The 12,689-nt window shown below is 39.4% G+C and overlaps 1 protein-coding gene across 3 annotated transcripts in view; it reads left to right on the top strand.

The window, feature by feature from the left end:
• Positions 1 to 12,250, top strand: part of ACADSB (acyl-CoA dehydrogenase short/branched chain) — a 38,861-nt gene extending 26,611 nt beyond the window's left edge. Inside the window, exons 6-11 of one of the 3 annotated variants that reach the window (XM_081228187.1) lie at positions 222 to 347; positions 1,753 to 1,845; positions 4,988 to 5,077; positions 5,998 to 6,135; positions 8,427 to 8,526; positions 9,258 to 12,249. In XM_081228187.1, the coding sequence (XP_081084313.1) occupies positions 222 to 347; positions 1,753 to 1,845; positions 4,988 to 5,077; positions 5,998 to 6,135; positions 8,427 to 8,526; positions 9,258 to 9,328 (618 nt within the window). In that variant the 3' untranslated portion in view covers positions 9,329 to 12,249. Of the gene's footprint in view, positions 1 to 221; positions 348 to 1,752; positions 1,846 to 4,987; positions 5,078 to 5,997; positions 6,136 to 8,426; positions 8,527 to 9,257 lie in introns of all 3 variants that reach the window. The other 2 variants (XM_081228189.1, XM_081228188.1) reach the window with 2 other exon arrangements.
• The last annotated feature ends 439 nt before the right edge of the window (positions 12,251 to 12,689 follow it).

The raw sequence follows: 12,689 nt of genomic DNA, 5'->3' as shown, positions 1-12,689 counted from the left end.
TCGGTAGTTGTGGTGTATGGGCTTAGTTGCTCTGCGGCGTGTAGGATCTTCCCAGACCAGGGCTCGAACCCATGTCCCCTGCATTGACAGGCGGATTCTTAAGCAGTAGACCACCAGGGAAGTCCCTAAGGTTTGTTTTTCGTTTTCTGTTTACTTTGAACTCTGGAAACAAGGGATCTTATCAGTCAAAGTGGTTATAGCATTTTAAATCTTCATTTCAGGGGTATAAAGGAATTACCTGCTTCTTGGTAGATCGTGATACTGAGGGCCTTCATATAGGGAAAACAGAGAACAAAATGGGAATCAGAGCTTCTTCTACCTGCCCATTAACGTTTGAAAATGTCAAGGTGGGTATCCTAGATGTGGAATGGCTTTGCCTGGAAGTATAGCTGTGCGAGAAAGGCGTCGCACTATTAGGCGTGCATAGGAGAGTACTTTGTAAAACCCTTGAACGATGATCTTAGGTTAGGTTATGACCTAAATGTACTTCCCACGCGAGTTTAGGCCAGAGGTGGCAACCTGTCTGCCCAGCAGCTGGCCTCAAGAGCCAGCCCGAGGATTAGTCTCATTTATACTTCATGAACCTGGTACTTGCGCATCACACGTAGCTTCCGAGGAGTGTGGTGTCGGCCCAGCAAGGCCACAAGATGGGGGTGTTGCCCAGTGAGAGTGGAAAACAGCCAGGCAGCGCCCACAGTTTAGAGTTGAGTCTTAAAAAAAAACGAGGAAAAGATAACTAGAATGCTGTGCTTTAGAACTTTACATAGGTCGGACAGGGTGTGATGGATGTTCTACCACCCCTTAGATTGTGACCTTTTTGCTCATTGGTGATTGTGTGTGTGCCCATGGGGTGTCCTTATGGATGTCCTGTGAGCCTCACTACTGCACCCCAACTGTCTTTCTTCTCCTAATTTCCCTTTTCGTTCTCCATTCTGCCCACTCTCTCTCCTAACTGCCCATATTAAGAAGCTAAGTGTATTTTCTAAAATTACCTAGTCTAGATCTTTTTTCAAGTAAACGGTTGAATAGTTTTATGTATTTCTTCTCTCCTCCTTTCTGTTTGGTACACATGCCTGTGTGTACACACACACACACACAAGCACACGGCCCTCAGCTGATTTTTGTTGTGATAATAGTCTCAACAGAAGAAAGGTTTACTACCCTTACATGTTTTCTGCTGTTCCTTATATTTTGTCTTACATTGTAGCATACAGATAAGTGTTTGGGGAAAATTGTTACTCATTTATGTTATTGATTAATTGTATGAGATTTCATTTTTCTAGATTCACTGAACGTCTGTGCTGGGCTCTGGAGGATGCAATAGTGAACAGCATGGACTTGAGTCCTATCCTTCTGAGAGCATGTGGGAAACAGTTTAGAGGAAGACAGAGACATAGCAGATAATTTCCTTGGAGTTTAATAAGTACCATGCTAGAGAATTATCACAGAAATTGGGAGTATATGTGCATTAAAAAATATATTACCGGGCTTCCCTGGTGGCGCAGTGGTTGAGAGTCCGCCTGCCGATGCAGGGGACACGGGTTCGTGCCCCGGTCTGGGAAGATCCCACATGCCGCAGAGCGGCTAGGCCCGTGAGCCATGGCTGCTGAGCCTGCGCATCCGGAGCCTGTGCTCTGCAAGGGGAGAGGCCACAACAGTGAGAGGCCCGCCTACCGCAAAAAAAAAATATATATTACCAAAATGAATTATGTTAAATTAAATTGAGAAATAACTGCACGTTTTTCTTTTCAGGTTCCAGAAGCCAATATCCTGGGACAAGTTGGACATGGCTATAAGTACGCCATCGGGGGTCTTAATGAAAGTAGAATAGGAATTGCTGCACAGGTAAGTCAAATTTTAGCCCTTTAACTTGACTCTTCCACACACAGTCAATTAAAATGTGAAAAGAAAAAATTGCAGTAAAACCAATGAGTATTTGAAAGCTTGTGAACACAAGATGGCACCCTTCCCTTCCATGAGGTAAAAGAATAGCTTCTGGCTGTGATTTCTTTAAAATTCCACTTTGGTCAATTATATAATGTCCTGAGAACCAAACAATGGCTTAGTGGTAACAGTTTTTCTGCTTTGAGAGCATTAAAGTATTATCTAATACCTGGATCGATAACTTCTTAAGTACATTATAGATTAAATGTGGTATTTTTTTAAATCAACTTTTCAAAGTATGTGATTCATTCTGAAATTTTTAAAATTAAGAATAAGTAACATTCTATTGTGTAGTAAGAGTCTCTATAGATAATAAAAGATTTGTTGCTTAGTGTTTTGCATGTGAAAATCAGACAATTTTTTTGATATGGCACTCAAAATGGCAACAATTAAACAGATACGTATGATGAAAACTATTCAATTTTTTACCAAATTTGCCCTTATAGCATATTAAATTTTTCTATTAGGTGATATCAGTTATTTTCTAGAATCACAAAATGAATAAAGTCTTTGGTTTTATTATGAATTATTTCATTTTTGTAATGTATTTATTTTTAATCAATGAGTATCCAAAATTCAAGAACTTACAGCTTTTAGATTTTGAAGATGTTGTATATATTAGCTCTTTGGAGTATTTAAATTGTAATTGTACTCTAGGTTTTTTTTTCTTTTTTTTTTTTTTTGCTGCTGTTAATTTGCTAACAAAGTATTCTCAGATCAAAACTTAACCCATGTTTCCCACAAAACTAGATAATAGGTCAGTAAAGAGATCTGGCTTATCTGTTCTTTTTAAAGTTTTTCTGTGATTCAACTTCATCATATATGACATTAAAAACTACAACACTGGATTTCCTTGTTCCCAGACCTGTAAATAATATAGATGTCTGGCAGTAAACGCACAGCCTGGGCTTTAGTCTAATTACTCCAAGTTATCTTATAACCTAATTAAAAGTTAAGGTCAGAAAAAAAGAGAGAAAAAGGTAAAGTCTGATAATTATTATTTCTTGGTTAATACTGTGGATGCTTTTTGGAGAAAGAGGCACATGTAACAGTGAACTGGAGGCATCCAACCTCAAGACTCTGTAGTTGTAAAGAATTTAGTTTTTCAGTATTTATAGTGAAAACATTTTACACTGTTTTGGAAAAGCCTGTTTTGATTGACAACTGATAATTACGGTTTTTGTGTCAATATACCATATTGTTGGCATATTGTAAGCTTTAGTTATAAGGGTTTAATGACATTATCTTCTCTCATAGCCAAAAGTGCAGTGAGTCGCTGTCTCACCTTAATTTACTTTTGGGGTTTTGTCCTTTAGTTTTTAACGTAATATTCCATTCTCCAGAAAGTTCAAAATAAAAGGCTAAAGGAAAATTTGAATGAACACTAATGAACTATTGATAAGTTTGTGGGCATTTCCCCCAAAAGCTTTAACCATTGATTTTTCTTTTCCTTTTTCTAAAACCTACATGGTTTGGCATAATTAGATAGTGATTTTTTTATTAGTTACCTATTTAATACATATTAGTATATACATGTCAATCCCAATCTCCCAGTTCATCCCACCACCACCCTCCCCTTTCCACCCTTGCTGTCCTTACATTTGTTCTCTACATACATCTGTGTCTGTTTCTGCCTTGCAAACCAGTTCATCGGTACCATTTTTCTAGATTCCACATATATGTGTTAATGTACAATATTTGTTTTTCTCTTTCTGACTTACTTCACTCTGTATGACAGTCTCTAGGTCCATCCACCTCTCTACAAATGACCCAATTTCGTTCCTTTTTATGGCTGAGTAATATTCCATTGTATGTATGTACCACATCTTCTTTATCCATTCATCTGTCGATGGGCATTTAGATTGCTTCCATGACCTGGCTATTGTAAATAGTGCTGCAATGAACATGGGGTGCACGTGTCTTTTTGAACTATGGTTTTCTCTGGGTGTATGCCCAGGAGTGGGATTGCTGGGTCACACGGTACTTCTATTTTTAGTTTACTAAGGAACATCCATACTGTTCTCCATAGTGGCTGTATCAATTTACATTCCCACCAACAGCGCAAGACGGTTCCCTTTTCTCCACACCCTCTCCAGCATTTGTTGTTTGTAGATTTTCTGATGATGCCCATTCCAACCGATGTGAGGTGATATCTCATTGTAGTTTTGATTTGCATTAGTGATGTTGAGCAGCTTTTCATGTGCCTCTTGGCCATCTGTAATTAGATAGTGATTTAATGGCTACCTAGTGTTAGAATTTAGAAACAATTTCTAAGCTTGAGTCATTCAATTGTTACGGAGATTAGTTTGCAATGAGACCGTCCAGCTAAAACTGTCACCACATCCTGATTAGTTCTTGAAATGTATGAACTGATGTTTTTACCAGTTCCTCTGTGCAGTTATCCTCAACTCTAGCTGTGCATTAAAACATTAAAGAGTTTTTAGAATGCTGGTGTTTAGGCCACACTCACCCACCCCCCATTATTGAGCTCCCCGAGATGATTCTCATGTGCTGCCAGGGTTGAGAAACGCTGCTCTTTTATGTTCTGATGCCTTCCCTACCCACCAAAGCTCTTGTTAATCCTGAGCATATACAAAAGAAGACCAGAAATGACCTTGCACACTTGACTTCTAGAAGGACTAGAGGCAGCTACTCTAGTCTTTGAGGCCAGTCTTTGAGCAAAATTTCTGAGGCTCACTTGGTGCCTGGAGACTCAAGCCTAAGGGAGAAGAATCCCAAAAAGTAACCTGGGTGCATGAGCACAGCCACACCAGGAGATTTAGCTCCTGGAATCAAATGTGCTCTTCTTCACAGGAAATTACTCAAATTTTCTCCCAATTACTAGAACTTAAGTTCTATAAATGCAGTGGATGAAGGTCATTAACGTTAGACCTCACCATCTCGGTATCTCTAGTCCTTTCCCTACCCCGACTTTTCAATTTGGCTGTAAAAAGCATTCATAACTTGAATAACTTCATAACTTGAATAATTAAGAGCATAAACTTATAAAAAATAAGAAATTCGGATTTTTTTTTTTTAACAGATGCTGGGACTGGCTCAAGGATGTTTTGACTACACTATTCCATATATTAAAGAAAGGGAACAATTTGGCAAAAGAATATTTGATTTTCAGGTATATAATTATTACCATCTTTCTACAGTGCTGTGCTCTCCCTCTTGCCATTAATGAAGAGCTTCGTTACAAAGCTGTAAGGGAATCCCCTCGGGGATTTTAATGGGAGAGGCACAGAGTGGAAGGAATAGATCTTGGTGCATATACTTGTGCTTGCCTTGACCTTCTCCAATGGCAGAGCAATAGTCCTTGAGGCCTGGCTATGGCATGATGCAGGATACCTTGGTGAGCACTTGGGAGCTGCCTCCTCACTGCTTCAGAGTTCCAGGGCATGGGGTCTGTAGTCAGACTTCCTGGGTTTTAAATCCTGGTTCTTTGTCTTACTATTACTAGCTTTAGTTACCTCACCTCTCCAAACCTCAACTGCCTCATCTGTAAAATAAAGATAACACGCTGTACCGTCTAGGGTGATTCAGAATCAGGTAAATGTTTTAAGTATTTGACACGTTGTTAAAAATAAGTCAAAATTTTAAACCTAATTCTATGATCATTTATTTTTTAAATCTTGGCAGTTATCAATTACCTGAACTTTGAAATTTTTTAAAGAAGCAATACACGTAGTGGTTTATTTTATTATTTATGTATTTATTCATTCTTTCACTCATTTATTGTGGCTGCGCTGGGTCTTCGTTGCAGTGCGCCAGCTCAGAAGTTGCGGCATGTGGGATCTTAGTTCCCCGACCAGGGATCGAACCCGGGCCCCCTGCATTGGGAGCGCGGAGTCTTAACCTCTGGACCGCCAGGGAGGTCCCTGTAGTGGTTTATTTTAGATTGCAGATTTTAAACTATTCTTGCGAAATGAATGTGAATTTTTGGACGGGTATATTTTGAATCTGTCAGTGTTCCACATCCAGGCAGGACTTTGACAATGAGCTGTTTTCGGAAATCACAGTTCTCTACCTTGGGCCTGAATGTTACAGGGGCTCCAACACCAAGTGGCTCACATGGCCACCCAGCTAGAAGCTGCAAGATTACTCACATACAACGCTGCAAGGCTTTTAGAAGCTGGAAGGCCATTCATTAAAGAATCATCTATGGCCAAGTACTATGCATCAGAGGTAAAAAAAAAAAAAAAAAATGTCAGTCTTTTTATTTTTTTAAAGATATTTATTTATTAACCTCTTCATTTAGAAATGTTGGTTACGCATTTGTTTTTCAAGTAAAATAACATGAACTTTCTAGTTTCTGCACCAGAAATGCAAAAAAGTAAAGCTTCCATAGGGAGGTGCTTTGATTCTGTGAGGTCTCCATGTTTTCATAGGCTCTTAGGTGGCGACCGGGGCACTCCGTTCAGGCAGAAGGCCCACCGTAAATCCCTGGATGAGCCTCAGCTGAACGATGGTTGGGAGGAAGTGAATGCCCTGGAGATAATGTGAAATAAAAATGCCCAAGAAGGGACTGTCCATGTGTTGATGCTTCCCGCTCATGCATATGCATTCTACATGTAACACACTGGACTTTGGTGGAAACTTAGCCTCATCACTGGGCTGCTCTCTCCCAGCTTCGGCAGTATGTCTTAGTCATTCCCTGGCTTCAAATATTTATTTAACCTCTTCAGCCCCCAGATTTAATCTTCTGCCTCAGCCTCCCTTCTGAGTTCCAGACTAATAGATCCCGCTTCTGCTTTACCTACCCACCTCCCCCCGACCCCAGTCGCAAACCTGAGTCCGCTTGACGCCCTCCTTTCCCTCATCCCCCAGTTGAATCCATCCTTAGTTTTGAGGATTCAACCCCCTAAATATTTCTTTTTTTTTTTTTTCTTTTTCTTTTTTTTGAGGTACGCGGGCCTCTCACTGTTGTGGCCTCTCCTGTTGCGGAGCACAGGCTCCGGACGTGCAGGCTCAGCGGCCATGGCTCACGGGCCCAGCCGCTCTGCGGCATGTGGGATCTTCCCGGACCGGGGCACGAACCCGCGTCCCCTGCGTCGTCAGGCGGACTCTCAATCACTGCGTCACCAGGGCAGCCCCCTAAATATTTCTTGAATTTGTTTTTCTCTCCCTTCGTACTGCCACCTGTCTAGTCCAAGCTGTGCCGTTTCTTTACCAAACCACTGGAGTCACCTTCTAACCTCTTGTTTTCCCCTGTTGCTTTCTCCCATCCAGTGTCCCTTTTCAAGGTATCCGTGAGGTCATGCCACTCTCCAGCTTTAAACCCTTCAGTGGCTCCTCACAACAAATGGGACCTTTTTATTCGTTTCCTATTGCTACTTTTAACAAATTACCAAAAATTTAGTGGCCTAAGACAGTACAGTTCTATTATCTCACAGCTCTGGAGGTGAGACGTCTGAAATGAGTCTCACTGGGATAAAATTAACGTGTCAGCAGAGCTGCCCTCCTGGAGGCTCTAGGGGAGAATCCATTTCCTTTTCTTTTCCAGCTTCTAGAGCCAACTCTGTTTCTTGGACTCATAGCCCCTCCCTCCGTCTTCAGAGCCAATAGTGTAGGGTGTTCAGATCTGACTGCTTTCTGTTTCCGTGGTCACATCATCTTCTCTGCCTCCCTCTTTCCTTTATAAGGATCCTTGGGATTACACGAGACCCGCCCAGATAGTCTGGGATCATCACCCCATCGCAAGGTTCTTAACTTAATCACACCTGCAAGTCTCTATGCCATGTAGGTGATGAACATTTACACTTTCTGGGGATTCTCCTGTGGACATCTTTGGGGGCCAGTACGTTATTCAAACTGCTCACCATCATGTGCGGCCTGCCTGCTCCCAGTTCCCTTTTTACAGGTCACCCCGATCCCAGCCCATTGGTCCTCAGGCCCTTGAGGCTGACGAACCCATTTTCCCCTTGGAGCCTTTCCACGTGTCATTCCTCAGCTTGAAATGTCCCCTAACTCATCCTTTAGTTCTCAGCAAGGCTGTAATTTCCTCACCTATCCCCCATCTAAGTCATGGCAGCTTCCCTAGCAGGCTCTTGTCTTGCCCCATACAGTTTTTCAGTTTCAGTGATTGCGATTCAATGTCTGTCTCTCTGAATGACCAGCAGGACCAAAAGGGCAGTGAGTGACTGGCCACCCCTCACCATTGTGGCTGGCAGAGTGGGTGACATAAGAAGGCCCTTGATTAACATTTGCTGAGTAAATGATACCTGTCGACAAGTATGAGTCTAAACAAATACCCTAATTTTCTTAAGAAAATAAGAATTTTGTGAACTAATAGGATATTTTACATAAATGTATGTATAGAGAATGGGACAAAGGAGAAATGCTAATTTATAAAACGACATCAATCCTTCCAACTGCCAATAACAGTGAATCCATGTTACTAAGAATATTCTACAAGAGTGTTTGTAATGCATAAGTTATGTGGCTTCAACATGTGATTTGCTGCTGCTTTTTGGTAGATTGCGGGCCTAATAACTGGCAAATGTATCGAGTGGATGGGAGGAGTAGGCTACACCAAAAATTACCCTGTGGAAAAATACTTCCGAGATGCGAAGATTGGTAAACAGAGTTTTTACATTTATTTTGTTTTATTTGACTCTGTAGGTGTTTTAGGCTGTTGTATCTGTTTGATTTTTTTTATTACTGGTACGTAGGCAAAGGCAATTTTAATCTCTTCAGTTATTACGTTTATTGGCTCTCCTTTTCTTGTGGCTGGGTTATTTTCCCCTACTTCTTCCTTCAAAAAAATAGATTTTTATATATATATTTTTTAAAACATCAAATTTCCTTTTTAAATGCCTCAAGGCCTCTGAAGGCTTTTCAGTAAAACCACAACAAAATCTACTGTCTTAATTTTTCTTTTACTAAAAATGTTAATATTTTCTATTAGTTTAATGCTGTTGTTTGAAGCTCAGTTCTAATTTTGGACACTAAGTGCCTACCCAAGCCTGAGCATTCTGCTGCTCCACTGCCAGGTGGGAAAATAGAAACAGCAGTTATGAAAGCTGCCTGTTCCTGAGGAACCATCCAGGCTTGTGTGTTGATAGTTTAGGAACAAAAAACTTCCAACTGTTTAATACTGATTCTGGAAATCTGTAAACCAGATAGAAAATTGTTATCTCTTAGGCAGAATTACCTTGTCAAATAGTACCATATTCAGGGGACATTGGACACTATTCCTGGTAAAGTTTTACAGTAAATGCAGAGGTAATGTTTGCAGAGCTGTTTCTTGCATAGACTCTTAACCATAGCTCCACTCCTAATTGTTCCTTTTCTCCCCTTTGTTTAAGGTACAATATATGAAGGAACTTCAAATATCCAGCTGAACACCATTGCAAGGCGCATAGATTCAGAATACTGACAGCCACGGGAGTGGGACCCCTCCCTGGTGTCACTCGTGTAAAATTTTAAACTATTGTGCCTTGTTGGGGGCTGCATTGAATGATTTTATTTAGGCCCTTCACCTTGGACCTGGAGGTAGACCTTTCCTGTCTCCTCTTTCCAATCTGCTTAACTTAGGCTCAGAAAATCATTTTTAAATTTTGGGAAGAAATACATCCATATTTTCTCCAAAACTATTTTTAAAACTCTATATGCATTATCATTTTAGCTTCAGGGTATATAGAATTTCACTCTATTAGAATTTGGAAAAATAAAGACAATATAAGTATTTCTTGCAGACATGGGTACTTTATATCCCTGTCATTGTGCATCAGTCAGAGAGACGTTTTTGAGAGTTGGCAATTCTATAGAAGAAATAGATTCGATTCTAAGTTGCTAAACTAGGATGCAACTGATAAAAATTTATTTAGAAAAATCTAAAAGTTTTAGTTCTGAATATCTGAAACTGAGTGGAAAATGAGGGTATAACTCTGTAGTTTATATAATCAAAGAAAGCATTTCAACAAAGGAAAGCAATATAATTTGTTACTATAATTGACCAGTATGAAAGGTGGGTTTCATTATGGTTTCAGTAGATCATTTTAAAAACAAGTCTCTACGTTAGTTTTCAAGTATGAAGTTTAAATAATTTGGTTTAATAATTAGAATATACTCAATATTGTAATATTCATTTTTTCTGTCTTTAAATTGAATACTGTTTTCTCAAACTTAGTTATTGAGCTTTATCATGAATAGTAATTCAGAAATTATATTTTGGTTCAGTGATTCTCAAGAGGAGATGTCTTGTCCCCATAAAGAAGTGTACTAAAATCTTGTAAGGAATGAGGGATAGAAGGGAGTGTGGAGTTCGAAAAGCATATTTGGTAATATAAAACATGACATTTCTGGGAAGGCAAAAATAAATCTGTTGTTTTACAGTCAAATTATGGAAAGGCAAAGCTCAACATAATATACGGCTGGCGATGCCATTTCTTCAGTATCAGGGATTCTCAATCAGAGAGACCTTGTAGGGTACAGGTCCTCAGTCCCCTCAGGAGGGAGGAGGACAGTGAAGGGTGAGTGTTTTATATTTTCTGGAAGGGGGCATGGGTTAGAGATGTTGAAAAATGTTTCGAGGCTCATACAGTTGCTTAAAGTAATCACTGCTGTCAAAAGGGAAGCACTTTAGTACTTTAATGAAAGGATAATGTTTATTAAGAAAACTTGACATTTTCAAAGTAATTTTGCTTTGTGCGTTCATGTTCATTGAATTAATTTCTATAATGGATACCATAGTTAAATATTCAGAACTGTGTAAATACAATTGAGATAGGAATTACATTAAAATATTAGGAAGAAATACGGACAAATTTAGACCTTAGATCAAAAGAGATAAAGTCTACTTGATTTTCAGATAGGGCTGATGGAAGCCAGTCATTCAGTGTTTTAGAACAAAAAGACAGTAATCTGATAAGGAAAGTAGGGGATGGAGGAAATGCCCTAAAGGGGGGCTTGGACATCTTTAATTTCTGTGATTATGTGAGAGAGGTGGACTTTTCAGATGACGGAATAGAAGCCAACGTTAGTAAAAAGAATCCCAGCTTCCTCCTGTAGAGTTACAAACACGTGAAACTACAATAAGCCGCTTTCAGATTAGCATGAGAGAGGCTCCCGTGTACATCTAGACCTTGAATTTATAGTTCATATTGATACAGTTCTAATTGTGTATATATTTTTTGTGCAGGTTCCCAAATAAATTAAAATTTATTATGTATTGTAATTAATATCTGTACCTGCCTTCTTCTATTAGTGAATTGTGTTGTACTATTTACCAAAGAGGATGTTGTGGGTTTTCCCCATAGTTCTCCCATTATAGCTTTTCTTAATAACCATGACTTTGGGGGTCTTGAGTTTGTGTCTCGTGGAGGACAAGCTTGTTTACCTCCTGAAGCCTGTCACTACTGTTTGTTAATTTGATGATAGGGCCGTCATGGGGCTCAGAAGGAAGAGACTTGAACACAAGCAACAAGTCGTGTTTGTGTGGCAGAGCTGGACTCAGCCCAACTGCCAAGGTAGTATTGTTAGACGTTTCACTTTACAACACAAAAATGAATTGGTGTCAAAGATTGTAGAATTATGGAAAGCAAAATCTAGAAAGAGTTTAGAGAACCATCCAGCCAACTCTCTCATTTAAGAGTGAAGGATTCATACAGCCCAGGATACTTGCCCAAGGTCATCCATCCAGGGCCAAAGATAAGACAAGGGTCCACATGTACTGGGTCCCCATTCCGTGCTCGTCCTACCGTTAACTACTGTCTCTGTTCAACAAAGTTTGGATTTCATCCTTGTTATGTTTCAAGACTCTATTGATTTAGTTTAGGTTTGACTGATAAAAAATTAACACTTCAGAAGTGTTAAGATTGATCAGTATCGTTACTTACATATATTAATCACCTGCCAAACACACTGGCTCTCCAAGGATGTAGCTGGTATGTCAAATGTAAAGATTATTGTGTGTGACCACTTGGTTTTATGACTATGGTGTGTTTTAGTAAATGCACTAGTTATATCCTTGCTGATGTATTTTTGCTGATCTTTCATAAAGTGAAACTTTTGTTGTAATGGTACGTATCAGACTGTAGTCCGTGTTACAAAGTCAGTATTCTATGGAGAATGAAAAAATAAAGCACGAACTGGAGACTTTTGCTCTAATAAAGCAAAATTGTTTGTTATACATACAGAAGTAAGAAAATAATGTAACCTTCCTGCAAGATAGACACAACACCTCTGTTTACCAAGCTGATAGCTTGACTCTCATGTAAACCAATTTTGTTTGTTTTCAGGGAAGAGGTCTTATAATTTAACTTTAAATTCTTGATGCTAAATAAAATGTTACCAAAGGGACTCCCTTTTTTTAAAAAACAAAATAAGCAGCTCTTCAATAGAGAGGTCACCTCTTTTGAGCACATCTTCACAGTATAGCTCTTATTTAGCTGATATTTATGCTCATGTTTATAGTAGTACCTCTGTAAATTTTATATCGTTGAACCTTTTACTCAGTAATACACTATTGTCTAACCTTATAGGAGATTTCAGCCTATCTGTTCCCCATTATTTCCTACATTATTTTAGAAATCTAGATATTAGTCCCTGTTTTCATTTGTCATTCAGTGACCTGGGCCGAGCAGTCGCTGTGACCAGGGGCCCAAGGTGCTATGGACTCCAAGCTGCCATGCAAAGATGAGTAAGACCAGATTCTTATCGAAATGTATTTATGTCAGGTGTCTTTTTTCTGTTCTCATTGGTGTATCCTCACACATAGAAAACCAGCAAGGCCAACC

The sequence above is a fragment of the Mesoplodon bidens genome (genome assembly GCF_964165515.1).
Source record: "Mesoplodon bidens genome assembly, chromosome: 1".
Taxonomy (NCBI): Eukaryota; Metazoa; Chordata; class Mammalia; order Artiodactyla; family Ziphiidae; genus Mesoplodon; species Mesoplodon bidens.
This window is presented reverse-complemented; position numbering and strand designations above follow the sequence as displayed.